This window comes from Lepidochelys olivacea, assembly GCF_965140295.1.
Source record: "Lepidochelys olivacea isolate rLepOli2 genome assembly, chromosome: 1".
NCBI lineage: Eukaryota > Metazoa > Chordata > Testudines > Cheloniidae > Lepidochelys > Lepidochelys olivacea.
In genome coordinates, this window is record NC_140411.1 from 139903561 (window position 1) to 139925173 (window position 21613).

At 40.7% G+C, this 21613-nt stretch overlaps 1 protein-coding gene across 7 annotated transcripts in view; it reads left to right on the forward strand.

The window, feature by feature from the left end:
* The first annotated feature begins 668 nt into the window (after positions 1-668).
* REPS2 (RALBP1 associated Eps domain containing 2) overlaps positions 669-21613 on the forward strand; it is a 150149-nt gene continuing 129204 nt past the window's right edge. For 3 of the 7 annotated variants that reach the window (XM_084631745.1, XM_084631748.1, XM_084631744.1), the window contains exon 1: positions 671-1155. In XM_084631745.1, coding sequence (XP_084487871.1) covers positions 946-1155 — 210 coding nt within the window. In that variant the 5' untranslated portion in view covers positions 671-945. Of the gene's footprint in view, positions 1156-21613 lie in introns of all 7 variants that reach the window. The other 4 variants (XM_084631746.1, XM_084631747.1, XM_084631749.1 and 1 more) reach the window with 3 other exon arrangements.

Genomic DNA, 21613 nt, shown 5'->3' on the forward strand with positions numbered 1-21613 from the left:
GGATGCATTATGGTTATGGTGTTACCTTGGGAGGTCTGTTTTCAGTTCCCTGCTTTGCCACAAACTTCCTCTGTAACCTGGCCTCTCTGTGCCTGGGTTCCCCAGCTGTACAGTGGGGATAATGGCACTTCCCTATCTAACAGGAGTGTTGTGAGGATAAACACACTGAAGCCTGGCAGGCCTTCAGCCACTCCATCAAAGGGGGCCATGTCAGCAGTCCACAGCTAGGCCCTCAGTCACGAAAGCTATCCTGAACATTTTTGACAATGCAATTGGAATAGCTAAGACTATAGGGAGGAGAGAGGGAGGTTTGGGGACTGGCCTAGGATCAGGTGGTTACAGCCTGTATCATACACAAAAGGCTGCCCCTTTAGCTCTGACCCGGGAACCCTTCACTGACCCCGGTCTTTCCCGAGTGACCGGAAGGGCTTGTGCAAAGCTCCCCAAACCTCTCCAGGCCGGCAGAGCCTTTTCCCTCTGGGGGTCGCCTCTCTCTTCCCCCCCCTTCCCGTCCCGTCCTATCCCAGCGCGGGTGGCTGCAGTTCCTTCCCCTCCGCCGCCGCCGCCCCTGGGGCCGCTGCGCGCTTCCCGGCACCGCCGCGGCCGCGCTGCCCCGCTCGGGGGTGCCGCATCCGGCGCCCCCTTCCCCTTCCCCGCGTTCCCGCTGGCCAGCCCCGGCCGTGGCACTGCGGGTTCCGCGGCGGGCCGGCTGGGCACGTCCCGCTCTGCTCCTGCGGGGGCCGCTGTCTGGCTGCCGCCTGCGACGGGCGGGGCTGGGGGGAAAGGTGCTGAGCGAGCGGCTCGCCGGCCGGCCGGCAGCCGGAGCACTGCAGAGCTGCACCGCGGAGGCGGGGGGACGGGGACGGCGCCTTCTCCCTTGGCGGCGCCGCTGCCGCCGCCTCCTCCCTGCCGCTCCCGCAGCCCCTCGTCTCCGCCGCGGCGCCCATGGAGCAGGGAGCCGGCGGGGCAGCCGCGGGGGGAGCGGGGCTGTTTCTGCCCCTCAGCGACGCGGAGCAGCAGCGCTACGCCGAGCTCTTCTCGCTCTGCTGCTCGCCCGCGCCCGAGGGGGGCTCGGCGCCGGCCCCAGCCGCCGGGGGGAGCAAAGTGGGCGACTTGTTCAGGGCGTCGCAGCTCCCTGCGGACACGCTGCACCAGGTGGGTGAGCCGGAGGGCGGGGGCGCTCGGCTGGCTTGCACCGCTTCTGCCCCACGGGGGTGGGGGGCATTTGTGCCCCACTAAAGGGGAAGGGTTGGCGGGAGTGGGAGGACGTATTTCCCTCTCAGCTGATTCTCCTGCCCTGGCTCAGCCTGCTCGGGGTAGGGGGAATGCGGGGGGGGGGGGTGAGCTGCACCTTGAGGAGAAAGTTTCCTCTGCCTTTTGTTCTTGTTTGTCTGTTGTCACTCACACGCTCCTCTGTCTTCTCTCCCTCGACCCCCCGCGGCCCCCTAGTGATACTGTGTTTTAATACGAAACAGATAAGCCCGTGGGTTTAAGCAGACAAGTGACACCTCTCAAGAAAGTTGAAAAAATATGTGTAGAACTTCCCTGTGCTATGCATTAAAATCCTATCACACGGTGAAACTGCCCGGAGTGCTGGATTTGGGATTATAGTTGTGTGACGAAAAAACAAACTTTTTTTTTTCTGGTCGTGATCCAATGGTTTTTTTTAAAAAAAAAAAAAGAAGGAAAAGAGGGTTTAAGTTTTTGATGAGTATTGTTGGTAAGACTATATGCGGTGTGTTATTGCTTTTAAAAATGTTTAAGTTCTGAATTTAGCTATCCAGGAAAGTTAAACACTACTCAGAGTATTGTATTCCATTGAATCCATATGTGCTCTTTAACCAGCTAATGTTTAATGCATTGTAAGTGCTAAGTATTCTGAATATTTATTATTAGTATTAGGATTCAGAGATTTTGAACTGGAATGGAGTATTTGGCAACTTTAGCTAGTTTAGCCCCTCTTCCTTTACTCTTTCAATAGTCTAGAGAGTCTGAAACAAATGAGTATACCTCTAACTGTTGAAGGTATATATTCAGCTGAAGACTGTTTATTGTTTGCTATATAATTCTCTGCTACCAGCTCTAAAAATATTGTAGCAGTAAACTTTGTACTATCACAATTGTACGTAGTGTTTTTTGAGACAGCTTTGTATTTGAAATGTTTTTGGGAACACAAATATGTAATCCTAACTTTTTTTTTAAATCTGCCCTAAACTATCTTGTAATATTGCAATAATTGTTCAGTATCTGTTGTTTCATGCTCTAGGTGTTTACATATTAGTAGTGGGTGATTTGCGCATCAGTGTACATGAACAGTCATTCGGGATCCCTTGGGATGAATGCAAGATTATTTGTTATCCTTTCGGGGTATATATGCATATTTTTTTTTTACATAGACTGTGACTTTAAACTAAGTATTATCATAAATTTCATTAGACACATTCCTAGATCAGCTTTGATTACCAAAATAAATATATAATAATGTTGTGTATTCCCAGGTTTATGAATCATACTCAGTATATTTTATTCTGGGATTGTCACAAAAAATCTTAACAATACAACATTTAAAATGTATGTAAATACAAAGAGTAGACAATTATATTACGTATGCTTACAAATGATGAAATTACCTTATGTATACTAAGCAGGTCTTAATTCTTCTCTTCCTCCTGTGGAATAGTAATTTGATTAACTCAGTCCAGTAGCACATTCTGGTTAGTAATAAACTAAACATAGGAAGAAAAACACCAAACTTGTATTTTGTTGTCAGGAGTTTAAGAAATGCTGTTGTTCAGAAATATTTGTTTCTGTTTGATATTTAACAAGGAATGTCTAGACTAAGTTGACTAACAGGTATAACTGGCCATGGCCTGCAGGGACTAAACTGTGTCGTTTCCCTGGAAACAGTCAGGCCTTCTCTTAATGAGCATTTGATTTGGATTTACATAATGTCCAGGATATGCTGAAGTACAATAGGAGAAGTTACTTCCATGACCAGATGCCCTCCACTGTTCCAGGTGCTGCTTACTTAATAATATCCAGAGGAAAAAATGTTGCCAGTACCACTGTTGGAAGTCAAAGGGTACGTCTACACTGCACACTCACAGTGGTGTGTAGAGTACATACATTGCATGCCCCTCTGGCATGGGTATAAACAGCAGTGTAGAGGGTCAGATCAGCGGCACTGCTATGGGTACCCGCATGGCCCCACAGTATGCCAACATTTTTATGGCTGATTTAGAACAACGCTTCCTCAGCTCTCGTCCCCTAAAGCCCCTACTCTACTTGCGCTATATTGATGACATCTTCATCATCTGGACCCATGGAAAAGAAGCCCTTGAGGAATTCCACCATGATTTCAACAATTTCCATCCCACCACCAACCTCAGCCTGGTCCAGTCCACACAAGAGATCCACTTCCTGGACACTACAGTGCTAATAAACAATGGTCACATAAACACCACCCTATACCGGAAACCTACTGACCGCTATTCCTACCTGCATGCCTCCAGCTTTCACCCTGACCACACCACACGATCCATCGTCTACAGCCAAGCTCTGCGATACAACCGCATTTGCTCCAACCCCTCAGACAGAGACAAACACCTACAAGATCTCTGTCAAGCTTTCTTACAACTACAATACCCACCTGCAGAAGTAAAGAAACAGATTGATAGAGCCAGAAGAGTTCCCAGAAGTTACCTACTACAGGACAGGCCTAACAAAGAAAATAACAGAACGCCACTAGCCGTCACCTTCAGCCCCCAACTAAAACCCCTCCAACGCATTATTAAGGATCTACAACCTATCCTAAAGGATGACCCAACACTCTCACAAATCTTGGGAGACAGGCCAGTCCTTGCCTACAGACAGCCCCGCAACCTGAAGCAAATACTCACCAACAACCACATACCACACAACAGAACCACTAACCCAGGAACTTATCCTTGCAACAAAGCCCGTTGCCAACTGTGCCCACATATCTATTCAGGGGACACCATCACAGGGCCTAATAACATCAGCCACACTATCAGAGGCTCGTTCACTTGCACATCCACCAATGTGATATATGCCATCATGTGCCAGCAATGCCCCTCTGCCATGTACATTGGTCAAACTGGACAGTCTCTACGTAAAAGAATAAATGGACACAAATCAGATGTCAAGAATTATAACATTCATAAACCAGTCGGAGAACACTTCAATCTCTCTGGTCATGCGATCACAGACATGAAGGTCGCTATCTTAAAACAAAAAAACTTCAAATCCAGACTCCAGCGAGAAACTGCTGAATTGGAATTCATTTGCAAATTGGATACTATTAATTTAGGCTTAAATAGAGACTTGGAGTGGCTAAGTCATTATGCAAGGTAGCCTGTTTCCTCTTGTTTTTTTCCTACCCCTCCCCCCCCCAGATGTTCTGGTTTAACTTGGATTTTAACTTGAAGAGTGGTCAGTTTGGATGAGCTATTACCAGCAGGAGAGTGAGTTTGTGTGTGTATGGGGGTGGGGGGGATGTGAGAACCTGGATTTGTGCAGGAAATAGCCCAGCTTGATTGTCATGCACATTGTGTAAAGAGTTGTCACTTTGGATGGGCTATCACCAGCAGGAGAGTGAATTTGTGTGGGGGGGTGGAGGGTGAGAAAACCTGGATTTGTGCTGGAAATCACTTTAGATAAGCTATTACCAGCAGGACAGTGGGGTGGGAATAGGTATTGTTTCATATTCTCTGTGTATATATAAAGCCTGCTGCAGTTTCCACAATATGCATCTGAGGAAGTGAGCTGTAGCTCACAAAAGCTTATGCTCTAATAAATTGGTTAGTCTCTAAGGTGCCACAAGTCCTCCTTTTCTTTTTGCGAATACAGACTAACACGGCTGTTACTCTGAAAAGTGTAGAGGGTGAGGCTCTGCTTAGGTGAGGAGAGGACAGACACACCAGAACTGTAGGTGCATACCCTACATGGCTCTCTGTGCATCCAAGCAGTGCCCCCCAATCTGCACGGATATTTTTTTAGCAGCATTGCCTCCTGCTGCCTTCCCACTGCCGGAACTTTCTCCACTGCCAGAGCCTTTTACTGCTATGTGTAGCTACGCACCGCAGCATGCACGCAGCTTGCGTTTTGCTGCAGTGTGTAGCTACAAGTATCCTACACACTGCTACCAGTGTAGACAAGGACAAAGTGTGTTTGGATCTGCCATGAGTTGGTGGGGCTCCTTATGAATCCTTGCAGGAATTCACCCACCTGGATCTAATTGCAGAGTTCGGACCTTAAATTTACTAACATTTGGGAAAGAGGAAAAATAATTTAAAACGAGAAAGAAGGCTTAAGGAACTTATTTTTAAAAGAAAAAACTGAATTGATAATCTTGAAGTTACTTATATAAATCAAATCTATTAGTGATTTTTCTTAATATGGTTTTATTCCATGGCTCTTATTTTAGCATAGTATATTAGTACTGTATCATTTGAGTGTGATTTATTATAGTATTGTGTGCATTTTCTTGCTCTGGGATGTGACTTCAGCTGGCAACGGTTTGTGATTTTTACTTGTTTATTTTAGAATTCCTTCCAGGTTCTTATGATGTACAGAGAGGCTTATTCATAAACTGGTTTATAATTGACTTCAGTAGTACTACGTGTGTGAATAAACTTGCATCCTGCAACTGGTTCCACACAAGTGAACCCCTGCACACGTGCTCTGCTCCAGTGACTTCAGTGAGGCATCTATGCAAGTGAATCCTTGTGCCTGAATGGGTCCAGTAGCAGGATCTGCCCTTTGTGCTTGTAGGATGAAACCCTAAATTAGCAGACTGTTATAACTACAGGCTTTGTAAAAGTGTTCCAAAGTTTTCCATAGAAATGGATTTTCTGGGGAGTTTATGAAGATGGATTTAAAAAAAACCCCAATAACCAAGAACTTCATAAAAAAGAGAACTGAAAAAGTAAAATTGCTTTCTGTGTCACATTCAGATAAAAATAATTAGTTAAGTCAAATATTCTGTCTTTCTATATCATGAGTAGTAACAAGACCATCTTCATTAATTCACAAAATCAAAATATGATCAGCCCCAAATTACAGTTTTGTAAGTCTTTTCACAGCACTGAACTTCTTAATTGGCTATAGTTCAAAGCTTAACTATAGTTTATCATGTTTTAAAATCTAGTTTCTCAGAGATTTTTGTCCTCAGGTTTTATTTACAGTTAATGAAAATAAAGAAATTCTCAAGTTCAGATTCTTAAACTTCTGTACACAGAATACTACTTCAGTCCTCTAATCTTACTCTGAATTCTCTCTGTTGGTCATGCTAGCAACCACCCCCATCAAAAGTATTAGCTAACATGTTGAAACTGCAGAAAAAATAATCTAACAAAGAAAAACTTTGGAAAATTGTTGCAAGAAAAAATTTATAGTTGGTTTTCTGAATTATTTTTCACTTTGCATGCTTTAAGAATGATAAAAAACAATCTGATCAGTTTTTATCCACAGAGAGTACAATGCTGGAAACATAAAATAAAGCAGCGGTGTATAATATGTGGTTGCCACTGATAAAGGTTGCAGCCATTTTAGGAAGAAGTGGCTAGCTTGTGTTAATAGATAACTCGTTTAGAAATAGTTGTTTGACAACGGGACTTTTACTTTTTTTTTATTTAAAGGAAGTTTTCGTGCTTAGTATGCAAGCTTTTATGCTGCCTCATGGAGTTAGTGGTACTGGTGGTCGTTGCCATGTAGGAGACATAGATTGGAATCCAATGCACCAGTCTGGATTGCAGTTGAACTGAGCTCTGCACAGGCCAGAAGGGGAAGGTACTTTATGTAATGTTTGCGATCCTCAGACTCTGTAGAAAGCTCAGTAGAGCCCCATGTTTTTCACAAATGTGAAGTAACACAAAATTAAAACGAAAAACAATTGATAAGATAAAATGGGGGGAAATGTACTCTGCAGCAGCGGCTCCTGTCCTGTGGGCCTGGGCCTGGCTCCGTGCTCTAATTTGGCCCATCCAACCCTTTGTCATGACTGGGGGGGGGGGCAGCCAGGCCAAATCTGAGTGAGTGGCAAACCCTGGAGCATGGGTTTGCAGCATCACTCTCTCAAATTTGACACCCCTCCACCCCGCATCCTGTTGCATCACTTGAAGCATGGAGCTAGGGGCCCAGCCCTGTGGGACAGGAGCTGCTGTTGCAGAGTGAGTACGGGATGGGCTCACTGTGCAACTGCTCCCCCTCTCCAGGTCTCCTCCCCTTCCCCAAGGGCTGGACCTGACCCCTCCCCACCCCCGGTCCCCTGGGCCTCCTATGATAAAACAAAATTTAATAATACATTATAATAAATAAAAGAATTTCTCAGGGCTCTACAGATAGGGAATGGAGAAGTCCCCAGCTTGAGCTAGAGTAGCCATAGGGATTGCTCTAATTTATATTGTACTGCTATGGCAACCTCAGGAAGCATCAGGTAGTTCTTAACAGCTAGAAGGCAATATATCCTGGTCTGCTTCCTTCTCCCTCCTCTCAGAAGGCCACTGTGCTGTGTGGACTGTGGAGAGACTCAGCATTAGGGCCATTTTGATAATTCTATGCCACTTAGAAATCTTCCTTATGCTGGAGGTATATTCAATGGAGTTTGTTTTAAAATGGTGTTGTGGTTTCTTTTGCCTGTAGAGCTGGCATACAGGGGCCACAGCAGAGGCTAGAACCTGTGCTCTAATCTCTTGTCTCTAAATTGCTGGCTTTCCAGGGTTTGTAGTTGTGGAAAAGGTGTGATAATCCTTTGAAGGTTTCAGAGTAACAGCAGTGTTAGTCTGTATTTGCAAAAAGAAAAGGAGTACTTGTGGCACCTTAGAGACTAACCAATTTATTAGAGCATAAGCTTTCGTGAGCTACAGCTCACTTCCTCAGATGCATATCATGGAAACTGCAGCAGGCTTTATATATACACAAAGAATATGAAACAATACCTACTCCCACCCCACTGTCCTGCTGGTAATAGCTTATCTAAAGTGATCATCAGGTGGGCCATTTCCAGCACAAATCCAGGTTTTCTCACCCTCCACCCCCCCACACAAATTCACTCTCCTGCTGGTGATAGCCCATCCAAAGTGACAACTCTTTACACAATGTGCATGACAATCAAGTTGGGCTATTTCCTGCACAAATCCAGGTTTTCTCACATCCCCCCCACCCCCATACACACACAAACTCACTCTCCTGCTGGTAATAGCTCATCCAAACTGACCACTCTTCAAGTTAAAATCCAAGTTAAACCAGAACATCTTGGGGGGGGGGTAGGAAAAAACAAGAGGAAACAGGCTACCTTGCATAATGACTTAGCCACTCCCAGTCTCTATTTAAGCCTAAATTAATAGTATCCAATTTGCAAATGAATTCCAATTCAGCAGTTTCTCGCTGGAGTCTGGATTTGAAGTTTTTTTGTTTTAAGATAGCGACCTTCATGTCTGTGATTGCGTGACCAGAGAGATTGAAGTGTTCTCCGACTGGTTTATGAATGTTATAATTCTTGACATCTGATTTGTGTCCATTTATTCTTTTACGTAGAGACTGTCCAGTTTGACCAATGTACATGGCAGAGGGGCATTGCTGGCACATGATGGCGTATATCACATTGGTGGATGTGCAGGTGAACGAGCCTCTGAAGGATGCCTTTATACAGCCATTACTTTTCTGGTGGATCACAGCATAACATTATGAGCTTGAAGGGAAGTCTCTTCCCTCCTTTCTTGCCTGTAGTGCTATGGCTTGTATAACAGGAGAAAAAAAGAGATAGGGATGTTGGCCACAGGAATCCATCAGGTAATGTTGATGAGGTAAATTGATATTATCGGAGAGTGAAATGCTAAAAGAGGAAATGGTGGGGAAAAAGTGAATTGCTAACAAACATGCAGTCTCATTAAAATCCGCTACAGTCTGGGGAAATTGTTGCATTTTTTTTAAATGGTGTTAGAGGCAGTTTTGTGAATTATAATAGTAAGCCTCACTTCAGTAGTAGAAAAGTGGTTGAAATGAGGATTAAAATAGAATGATAAATCACCTAGATGAACAGGATATAAAAGGGAGTTTACCATTCTGGTTTCTATCTGCTCATGCCTCTCTCGTTTACTAGAAATCCTTGAATGTGACTGCAACATTTGCATAAAGGAGATTATTGATGTTATTTATTTAGAGTTTCAAAAAGCCTTAGATAAAATCCCTCCCAGGAGGCTCTTAAGGTAACGTTGTAAAATGTCTGGTGCCCCTAAGGTTTGTACTAGGACCAGTGTCCTGTCTGTTTGTTAGTTATCTGGAAAAGGAAGAGGACAGTGAAGTGACAGAATTTATTTAGGTTAATCAGGAGTAGAGGAAACTGAACATCATCAGACAAATCTAAGAAAGCGAAGTGATTTGGCAACACAGTGGCCACATGGAAGAAATTCAGTGTTTACAAATACAAAGTAATGTACACTGGAAGGAATAGTTAGTGCTACACATGCACATTACTGAGCTCTAATTTAATTGTAACCACTTGGGGAAATATTGTGTGTAACTCCCTGAAAACATTTGCTCAATGTGTAGGTCCAAAAAAGCAAATAGACTGTTAGTAACACGGCTGTTACTCTGAAAACTGTTAGGATTGAACGCTGTGTTCATTTCTGATCATCCTGTCTCAAAAAAAGAAATAGAAGGTCTCTAGCGAGGCAGAGACACACTCCTGTATGAGGAGAAATTGAAAAAACTGGAACAGCTTAACATAGAGAAGAGAGAGGGTTATACAAAATAATGAATGGTAACTTATCTCGGTTCTCCTACTTGTCATTTCTCATAATACAAAACCAAAGGGATATAAATGAAACTGAAAGGCAGTAAATTTAAACCTGATAAAAGTAAATTGTTATGCAACAGGTAATTATTAATTGTGGAACTCATTGCCACAAGATATCAATCAGGCCAAGTGCTTAGTATAATTAAAGAAGGCTTGCCATTTATAAGGATATTGAGAATATCTATTATCAGAAAAAAAATTTTTTTGAAAGGGGGAGGGATTGAGAGAAAAATCCTCATGCTTCATAGAAGTGCAGGACTGGAAGGGACCTTGAGAGGTCTTCTAGTCCAGTCCCCTGCACTCAAGGCAGGACTAAGTATTATCTAGACCATCTCTGACAGGTGTTTGTCTAACCTGCTCTTAAAAAGATGGAGATTCTACTACCTTCCTAGGCAATTTATTTCAGTGGTTAACCATCCTGACAGGAAGTTTTTCCTAATGTCCAACTTAAACCGCTCTTGCTGCAATTTAAGCCCATTGCTTCTTGTCCTATCCTCAGAGGTTAAGAAGAACAATTTTTCTCCCTCCTCCTTGTAACAACCTTTTATGTACTTGAAAACTGTTACCGTGTTCCCCTCAGTTTTCTCTTCTCCAGACTAAACAAATCCAATTTTATCAATCTTCATTCATAAGTCATGTTTTCTAGATTTCTAATAATTTTTGTTGCTCTTCTTTGGACTTTCTCCAATTTGTCCACATCTTTCCTGAAATGTGGCTCCTAGAGCTGGACACAATACTCCAGTTGAGGCCTAATCAGCATGGATTAGAGTGGAAGAATTGCCTCTTGTGTCTTGCACACAAACTTATGCTGCTACTACATCCCAGAATGATGTTTTCTTTTTTTGCAACAGTATTACACTGTTGACTCATATTTAGCATGTGTTCCACTATGACCCCCACATCCCTTTCCTCAGTATTCCTTCATCGGTAGTTATTTCCCATTTTGTATGTGTGCAACTGATTGTTACTTCGTAAGTGGAGTACTTTGCATTTTTCCTTATTGAATTTCATCTTACTTACTTCAGACCATTTCTGCAGTTTGAGGGCAAAAGCCAACCACTAATTGATAATTGTTTGGAAGATAGTTACTTTATGTGTAGAATATTCCATCATTGTCCACAATGGGGTTTCTTGCACCTTCCTCTGACGTAGCTGGTTCTGGGCACCATTGGAAACAGGAGACTAGATTAGATAGACTGCTATTCTGATTTGGAAAGACAGTTACCCTTTCCAGAAAAGTTGAATGGTGTAGTTTTCTGAAGGTGTAGACATAAGCAGTGGATGTACCAAAGTGTCAGTGATATTTCATCAGGTTTATGCTTCCTGAGTGTATTGAAATATTGATACTACACATATTAATTGCTGTGTAACAGGTGGCTGTTATGACTGTTCTGCAGCATTTCTTTCTTTCTAGACAGTCAAGTGTGACCTGATTTTTAGAAGCATTGCAAGCAAGCAGTGAATACAGCATCTGCTGTACCACTGCACGATGAGAAATTCATTTAGTTGGACAAATAAAGTACTAACAGAATTTGTATTTGGATGGTGTATTTTACGAAGTATTACTCTGTGTTTCACAATGAGAAGGTGTGTTTTGGCTAGCTTTAATAATCAGTATTAATCTGTTTTATTGAAGACATTGATTGAGCAGAGAATCTGGGGGACAGGAAGATAGGAATCAAATGTTTGTAAGATTTGTAATTTCTGTAATGTGTGACTCAGAGTAGCTAGAGAGATGGGACTGACACGGCTATAGCTACTCAGAATAGCTAGTAAGATTCACAATACAGACATACTAGCTACATGATATGCTTTAGTCTTACACCATACTGTAATTTTCACTTTATATTTTATTTCTGCTAAATCGTTATGATGTACAGGAAACCTTATTTGTAAACTAAACCTTTGTAAATGTATGAGTGATTTTAGGGTTACAGACTTAAAATAAAAAGAAAAGGAGTACTAATGGCACCTTAGAGACTAACCAATTTATTTGAGCATAAGCTTTCATGAGCTACAGCTCACTTAAAATAGTTTACAAGCACATAGCTAATATTTTATAAAGAAAAGTGCATTCTTTCAACTTTTGAATCAACAACCTGTATTATTTTGAGCTCCACAGATTACAAACACTAGTTGTATGATGGTACTGTAGCTGCACAAATACTGCATTTCTAAGCCGGAACTGTCCTTGTATTTCTGTGTAAACAAAGTATTCAGACAAATTATATTGCTTTTCTTTTACATGCCTAGTAGGTTAATCTATCTTTATGGTGACGTGTTACTATGGTTACCATGAGTTGTTCGACCACAGTGGTGTTGTGTTAAAAACAGAAGTATAAATAGATTAAAAAAAAATCTCTAAGTCTGACATTCTGGCTGGAAAAAATGGCAGTAATTTAGTTGGTTCTTAAATTTAAACTGCAGAACTGTTAAGTAGAGAGATAAGGTGGGTGAGGTAATATCGTTTATTGGACGAACTTCTGTTTGTGAAAGAGACAAGTGTTCGAGCTCTGCCGAACAACAGTTAAGTGGGAAGAGTGGAATGAATGTCAGTCTTAAGGCAACTTCCCAAGATACAGAAGAATGAGAGTTGAGGCAGCAAGAATGTAAGGATTATGAGATTTCTGACTGGGGAAAGTCACGGCTTACCATTTCTCTTAAACAGATAAATGCATCTCTCTCTTAGTGCTAAGTTTTGCCCAATTACTTAAGCATGAGCTAAATGTGTGCATCGATGAACAGAATTTAGCTCTAAAGTTTTCTTGGTCTTGAAAATATAACTTAGTTAACTGGCTTGGAGTAAATGTTGGACTCTAACAATGTGCATGTTGTGATGCAGGGACCTGCCTGGCTCTGTCTGCAGGAAGCAGATGCCTATAATTTGGAGGAGAGATATTTGTCATGAGAAATCTGTTAGTTTTATGTGCCTGTGTAAAGTAAGCATCCTGTTTGTCATAAAACAAATGATTGCTTGCAGTGTTGTTGTAGCTGTATTGGTTCAGGACATGAGAGACACAAGATAGGTGAAGTAATATCTTTTTATTGAATCACCTTCTATTTGTGAAAGAGACAACCTTTGTGTAAACTTGGAAGCTTGTCTCCTTCAGCAACAGAAGTTGGTCCAATAAAAGATATTACCATTGTCTTTCTCATAAAACAAGTGAGATATTTTGTGCATAGGAAGTAGAGGTCTACTATCCATTTAATGTATGGATAGACCTAACTGATGTCATTCTGGCCTTTTTAAATATCAGAACGACATAGGGTCGAAAGAGCAATTAAGGAAGGCAGACATTAGTATATTTGAGGAAAAATTACGTTATTATTGCTATTTGTTCATCAGCAGTGTGCTTTGCTTTGTACAAACAGAGGGAGATGCAAATATAGATCCAAGGAAATTATATATCTGAACTCTAAAAATTTAATTTAAACTAATTAGAGCAAGTTTCATGAGGTGTACTATATAAATGGTAATTGAAAGGCTTTAGTGCATCTTAAACTAACATAGACATAGGGCCTATGCTTTCAAAAGGGACTAGTGGTTTTGGGTACCGCAGTTTTTGGGTAACCAATATGAGATAACTTAAAGGGAATTGATTTGCAGAAATTGGTAAGCATCCACTCTCTAAAAACTCTGGCTCCTTGATGGTGTCTCAAGTTGGGTACCCCAAAATTGAAGTATCCAAAACCACTAGTCACTTTAAAAATTAGGCCAATGTATTTCCATAAATGGCAGTGAGAATTGGCATAATCAGGCCAACCACTTCCTACTGGCTTTCCTTTCCTGGTTGGGGGGATGTCAGGGATTTAAATAGCTACTTGAGCAAGAGAGAGGCACAGATCCATTGGGATGTGCATAAGGGAGTGTCAAGGTTCCTCCCCCACTCTGAACTCTAGGGTACAGATGTGGGGACCTGCATGAAAACCTCCTAAGCTTACTTTTATCAGCTTAGGTTAAAACTTCCCCAAGGTACAAATTAATTTTATCCTTTATCCTTGGAATAACCACTGCCACCACCAAACTCTAACTGGGTTTACTGGGAAACATAGTTTGGACACGTCTTTCCCCCCAAAATCCTCCCAACCCTTGCACCCCACTTCCTAGGAAAGGTTTGGTAAAAATCGTCACCAATTTGCATAGGTGACCACAGACCCAAACCCTTGGATCCGAGAACAATGGAAAAGCATTCAGTTTTCTTACAAGAAGACTTTTAATAGAAATAGAAGTAAATAGGAGTAAAGGAATCACCCCTGTAAAATCAGGATGGTAGGTACCTTAGAGGGTAATTAGATTCAAAACATAGAGAACCCCTCTAGGTAGGCAAAACCTTAAGTTACAAAAAAAGACAGACAGACAGAAATAGTCATTCTATTCAGCACAATTCTTTTCTCAGCCATTTAAAGAAATTCTAATCTAACGCATACCTAGCTAGATTACTTAAAGTTCTAAGACTCATTCCTGTTCTATCCCCAGCAAAGCAGCATACCAACAGACAGACACAGACCCTTTGTTTCTCTCCCTCCTCCCAGCTTTTGAAAGTATCTTGTCTCCTCATTGGTCATTTTGGTCAGGTGCCAGCGAGGTTACCTTTAGCTTCTTAACCCTTTACAGGTGAGAGGATTTTTCCTCTGGGCAGGAGGGATTTTAAAGGGGTTTACCCGTCCCTTTTCATTTTGGACAGGGAGCAACTCAGATTCTTCGAGAGGGGGCTCTAGCATGATTTAGGAGAGCGAAGTATTTCTGTAACCTTTTTCATTATGAGTGTTCTTGTCCTAGTTATATTTAGATAAATCTAGTGTATTCAGTATGTAATTGTGCAAACAACTCTGTGTTTGTGTACAATGCCATGCAAACACTTTTGTGTATAATTATTCTAAAACTATTCTCTGGTTTGATCAGTGGTGTTCATATTAAAGCTGCTCATAGCCTGTTTCCTAAGGGAGATGATGTGTGTAAAAGTTCAGTCTGCTAGGTGCATTTAGTCCATAAAGACCCATGAGAGGGAATGTGTACAATTTGATGATGTGAGCTGAGCACAAAGGATTAACTACATGCAAAGAATTTATTTGCAAAAGATTGGACAAATTGGATTTGTGATAAAGAACAAAAGTAAAGACCTGTTCTTTATCCATGAATTTGTTTTATACTTTACTAAGTGAAATATTTGGCAAATAACATAGGAAATATTTTACTGTGGTAGTATGGCGAAATGCTGTGGATGCATTATCTCATTTAGGTCTATGAGTCCTCAGCATGCTTGCTCCAATTATTTTAACCTTAACTTCTTATTGTGAAGCATCTTGCCATGCTCTTGGCTGTAGCATGAGTGTTGTGTTGTGTTCTAGAATGAAACTGGAAAATGTTTTAATAAGATTTGCCTTGGCCCACATACACTACTAGTCAGCTACTGGGTAATTAAAAAAAGATGACGATTGTGTTTAGGTTAGTCTGACCAGAGACTAAATGGCTCAGAGACAGGCAAAGTCAGGCTTGGTGTTGCTGGTCCAGCTTGAGTCCAGTTTAGTACTAATTAAGTTATTTCATGGCTGGTAAGTGGACAGTGTGTAACTGGTTGATGTACTCATTATTGTTCCTATTTCATAGAAGCTAGCAAACACAACTGCAGCAAGTTCAATCCCAATTTAAAATAATACCATAACTGCTGTCTTCAGAAAAACATCCGTCTTGAGAGCTTTGACGTTGTAAATTATGTGGCTGTCATAGCACATTATTCAGTCACCTACTTAAGTCTCTTTATTCGCTATCTCCACAGCTTCCTCACTTCCATGAACAATCTCCTCTTTCTGAATAGGCCACAGGAACAAACTTATTCACTGAAAATATCCTTTCCTTACTATTTCTGTTTCCAGTAACTCTTGAGTTTTCATTTTATATCATCCTATGATCTGTGTGACTTAGGTGGTTGTCTTCTCCTTCAGGTAATGGTAAGGACCTAGTCTTGCAAACGCTACCAGATGCAGGGCTTACTACTATGACTAGTCATGATTCTAAGCTCTGCACTACATCAAAAATGTTTATAGGGACAGGCTGTAAATGATGAGTCTCAAATCACTTGTGTCGTAATAAACCCTTCAGATTCAGTTCTATGAAAATCTCTTTCTCTAATCTCATTCCGCCACAGAAAACATTTACTAGAGGGAAAAAAAGTTTTCTTATCTAATGAGCCCCAGCTATTGGTTTCATTTAACTTTTAATACATTACTTACTTGTTTACAGACATATTACTTGACTTCTTTGAAAGGTGCTAAATTGACAGTCTTTGAGACTGAAATAATGTATCTATCCTCAGGAAATGTTCCATATAGGAAATGGCAATGTAAGCTCTCCGTACTACCCCTGTAATTTGCCTCAAAGCTGATATAGAGTGAACACTTTTGGAGATATTAGTTTAGTTTTCATTGAATCTTTGGCTTTTCTGGTGAAGAAGATTATATTCATGATGTTGGTTCTGTAAAATCAAGTTTATACGTAACTTAAGGCAGGAATGTGGATATAAAGTATGACATAGGTTAACAGAAACAATCACCAGTTCACCCCAATTTAGAATAACATGTTTAGAGCTGCTAGAAATGTTTATAATTTTAAACTTGATAAATGGAGGAAAAACTTTGACAGACTTTTGACAGAATTTCCCCCCTTTTTGATCAGTTCTAAATACATTACATTATCTCTTGCCTTGAGAAGAATATTTGTCATGGTCCTTGTAATTAATATTGCTATCAAAGCATAGTATTCAGTCACCTTCATCTATCAATAAGTGATTAGGTAAAGACACATTCTAGATGGGCTATTAGATATAGTATAAAAGAATCATATTCCTTGAATGGAAATTGAGTCAAAGTATTATTCTTTCTTAGGTTTTTGCCTTAAGTCATGTTTTTCATAAGAGGGGTTTAGAGTGAATAAATGATTTCTTTAGTCAATGGAACCACTGTTTGGATGTTAAAGGGATGCATTTCCACACAACAAGAGCAAATAGATTGGGTGATATGAAAATGACATTGCTGGATTTTAGTTTAGTGATGGGGAAGAGAAGAATTTAGGAGAGAGCTGCTTCTCAAGGTAATATATTGGTTAAAACCAACGCTAATACTGTAGAAGGTCAAGGAAGGGGAAAAGCTAAGTATCTCCTGCACAAATCTGTGTGAAATAAAGTTATTGCATTGGAACTGCTTGTTTTCATTTAAGAAACATTTTGACAGCTCCTTCAGTCCGGAAGGAAATCCAGAACTCTCAACAAAGGAGACTTTAATTACTTGGATATTGATTAAGATAACCATGCAAAACTGAAGGAGGCAAATATATTAGAGGCATTGCTGGATTGCTTTCATAAATACTTTGTTGAACAGCAACCTGCCATACAAGGAGACTATTAGGAAACTAATTGTAGGAAATAAGCCAAATATGATAAATAGGATGGATGTAGGGAATATTTGAGATCTAGAGTTCACAACTTGGAAATGCCATGAGGGTAAATAGTGAAGAAAGAAACAATTTTTACTGAGAAAAATGACTTTTAGGGGAGTGGGAAATACACTGATGTATTTATTTGTTTTTAACTTGTGGTAGCAGATATCCTTTGTGCCCCAGTCATAGTTAAGACTGCTAGTCTGTCACAGAGGTCACGGATTCCGTGATTTTCTGTGACCTCCGTGACTTGTACAGAGGCTGGTTCTGGCTCAGGGGCTGCCTGAGCTGGGCTGCCCTGGGCCAGCAGCAGCAGTTTGAGTGTGTGGGAGGGGGCTCAGGGCTAGGGGCATGGGGTTGGGGCATGTGGGGGGGGTTTACCTTGGGGTGGGGGACTCCCCGGCATGGCCCTGCAGCTCCTAGGTGGCATAGGGGCCAGGGGGCTCTGCACTGCCTGTGCCTGCAGGCCCCACCCCCGCAGTGCCCATTGGCTGCAGTTAACTCAGTTATTTATGCTCAGGTTAGCCTAGCTGGGGTGAGAACAGCCACACTGAGAAGTAACACTCAAACTGCACAGAGTGGTTGTGTTAGCTAATTCAAGCTATGGCCTATGCCTCCTGACAGACAAGCCAACTTGAGTTCAAAGCAGCACCACGCTGTAGTTAAGGGATTTTGTGTGTGGATGGGACTTAAGTTAGAGGCAGCACTCAAGTTAACTCTGCAGTGAAGATACTCCCTTAGGAACAAATGAAATTGACTAGCTCTTTTTGTAATCCTCTTCCTTCTCTGATCCACACTCCATCAGTGTTTGATATGTTGGTGCCTTGAATGTTCATAGTGTTTAATAACTGATAAAATATGTCAGTTTATTTGGTGTGGCCAGAACTGCTTTTTGAACAATGGAAGTTAAGCTATTGCTTGTGTTTACAATATGTAAGGATATGGAAGATGTTAAAGTAGCACTGGAATCTTGAATGGCTTTTGTGCCTTATTTTCTGAATTGTGCAGTAATTAGATCAGAAATTGCCCCTTCCATCTCAAACTTCCCCTCCAATGTGGTCTCAGTATTAAATAGTGAATAAACTGGTACATATGTGCCATCACATTATTTGTTTACAACAAAGCTAGTAAGGTAGGCAAGGATTTTGTGGGGTGTGTGTGTGTGTTTTTCAGTGGTACAGCTAAAGTTATTTTGAAGAAAAATGCTTTCCTATTCAATGCAACATGGAGTGTGTTTCAAGAGAGGCATTAAAATTAGTCTCTCATTTATGGAGCATTTGAAGCACATTGTCTGCTTTTCACTGATGTTAATGTTGGGACCTGTCAGTTCATGTCCTACATTTTTGGTTATTTTGGCAATGAATCTTACTAAAGTAATTTAAAAGAGAATCTTGCTTACAAGAAACATGAAATTGCATTTGTGGGTAAGAAATTATCCTGGTTTCAATTTATGAAACATCACACTCGAATCCTACAAACTATGACCAGGATCCTGCAAAAGCTTATGCACAGCTTTAAACATTGTGAGTGAAATTCTGGCACCATTGAAGTCAATGGGAGTTTTGCTGTTGACATCAACTAAGCGAGGATTTCATCCACTGTGTATAAAGATAAGCATGTGCATAAGTCTTTGCAGAATTGAGCCTATGTCTTTGATCAAAAAGGGCTGATCTTGTGTTCATGAAAGCCTTTTAATTTCCACATATGCAGATTTTAACTTGTAGGTCACACAAATCTGGTAAAACAATGGAACATCTGGTAAATTTTGCCAGATTGTATTTTTTTTATTCCAGTTAAAAAAAAATAAAGGATTACATCAGTTTCTGACAGTTTCTCTCATGTAGTCACATATGCTGTTTGCCCCTAAAACTAACCTTGGTTACAATCCAGGGCAAATATACTTGACTTTATCACAGGCCAACTTTCAAAGGATTATGGCTGAAAATGTTGACACTATTTTGCAAAGCTAGCTTTTCTTTCATTGGGTGAAGTAATAATAAATTTTCATCCATTGTTGAACTGCAGCCCTCTTGGGCACTCTTTGAAAAATGAGCCACAAGCTAAAACTTATTGGGGGAAAAATAATTTAGACGATTACTGTTTTTCATGTTTTTCATCCAGATTTATACTATGGAAGACAGACAATTACTGTGAAAATGGTTTTGTTATGCAATGTTTAATAGACTTTTTTTTAAACAGAAACTTGTTAAAATCTTAAATGTTTTGCTTTGTTATTTTCCAGTCTGTTCCTATGAAAACTTGATTTTACTCTGTCCTCCAGTTTTTTGAATAAGCTTTTGTATACTCTGTGCTCCCATCTGTGTGTCATATTATAGATTTGGGTCCATATGGAATGTAAATCTCATTCTGGCCTAAATCTGAGTCTAATCCTTTTCATAGCTCTTGTAGAAAATGAACTTCCTCTGCACGGTGTTAAGATTTCTGAGGTCAGTACTATCTGGATATACTCCCAATTTATTTAACCGGTTAAAAAGTCTTGTATTGTTATGCAATACAAATTATTAATTGTTCTTGTACTACTGACCTATAATCATCATGAGTGTAGTATCTCATTACTATTTTATTTTCTGTAAAAATGTGAGGGGGGGGAATGTATGAATTCCTTTATTTTAATTACTTTCTCTTGACATTATCCATATCTGATGGAGCCAAGGATTGAGTGTTGCGAGACATATTGTTATGAAAGCAATCATAAGCGATTTAAAAATAATTAGGAGCTGAAATACGGTGCCCAAATATTGGAGAGATTATGACAGAGATTGTAAAGGGGGTGGAAAATACAAGTATCTTCTATTAAAAATTGTATTTATTTATTTTGGATATCCTTCACTTGTTCGTTTTAGACCTAAGGTGTTTCTTCAGTTACTTAATTGAGCAATAATGAGACCATAAATAAACCAATGACTTCAAATTTTTACAAAGTTATTTTGGGATTCATGAAACATTTTCTGACAAGTCATTTTTGGTATCAAGCTCTTCTGTATTATTTTGTGGAATTTTGCATGTTTTGCTCCTCAGGGGAATGTTTATAATTGTCGCAACTATTTCCAGGCCTATTTCCCTAGGAAGCTACAAGCAAATAATAATTTCCATATTCCTCAGAGGAATATTTTCCACAGAAAATGGAAACAAACTTTACTTTGGTTTGGTAGAACTAAAACAATCCTGGTTTTGTATACACATCAGTGGGAAATCACTATACATGTAGCATTATCTTTTTTATAATTATACCTTAATCAAGGATGTCACATAACTCTCTTCATGTTAATAAAATAATTACAGTGCAGAGACTCAAACAAAATATGATAGGTTGTAATCAGGTAATGATATGGAAAAGCATCCTAACCACATGTGTAGAAGCATGTGTGTCTCAAGGAGCGAATATACCCCAAACGTGATGATGGGTGATCACTCGTTACCGAGTATGATCATCTTCCATGGGAGTTATGGGTCCTCAGGTGGCTAATAAGGCCAATCCTTGAATCACAAATTCTATTACAATGAGGGCAGATGTCTTCAGGCTCAGCAGGAGGCTGACGACCATGACTGGAAGCCAGTCTCTCCTTCCTCCTGCGCCTCTTGTCCTCTTCAGCTTGTCTGTGAGCAAGTTCAAAATGCTGCCGACCATCACGTAGGACTTCACTCCATTTTAAGTGATCCTGGGCAAGTTTCTCCCAAATGTCAATGTCAATATTACACTTTTTTAGGTTGTCCTTCAGCAAGTCCTTATAACACTTCTGTTGTCCACCCATGTTATGGTGCCCTTCTTTCAGCTGAGAGAACAGGATCTGTTTTGGGAGGCCATGGTCTGGCATCCGGACAACGTGACCAGTCCAGTGGAATTGCTGATGGATGATCGTTGCCTCGATACTGGTGGTCTTTGCCTCTTCCAGAACACTAATATTGGTGCACCTGTCTTCCCACTTGATCTTCAGAATCTTATGAAGGCAGCATTGATGGTGCCTCCCAAGGACTTTCAAGTGGTGTTTATAGGTTGTCCAAGTTTCGGACCTGTACCATAGTGCTGGGAGAATAATGGCTTGATAAACAAGAAGCTTGGTGTCTGTTCGAATGTTTTGATCTTCAAAAACCCTGTGCTGCAAACGAGAAAAAGCTACACTGGCACAGTTCAGGCAGTGTTGAATTTCTGCATCAATATCTGCCTTGGATGAAAGATGACTTCCAAGGTAGAGGAAATGATCGACATTTTCCTGTGCCAGTCCATTGATTTTGATAGACGGAGCAGGTAATACCATATTTGGAGAGGGCTTATGGTTTCACTCTTAATATCAAGAAGACTAAAGTGCTCTAAGACGTGCGTAAGCATTGACAAACACATTCAA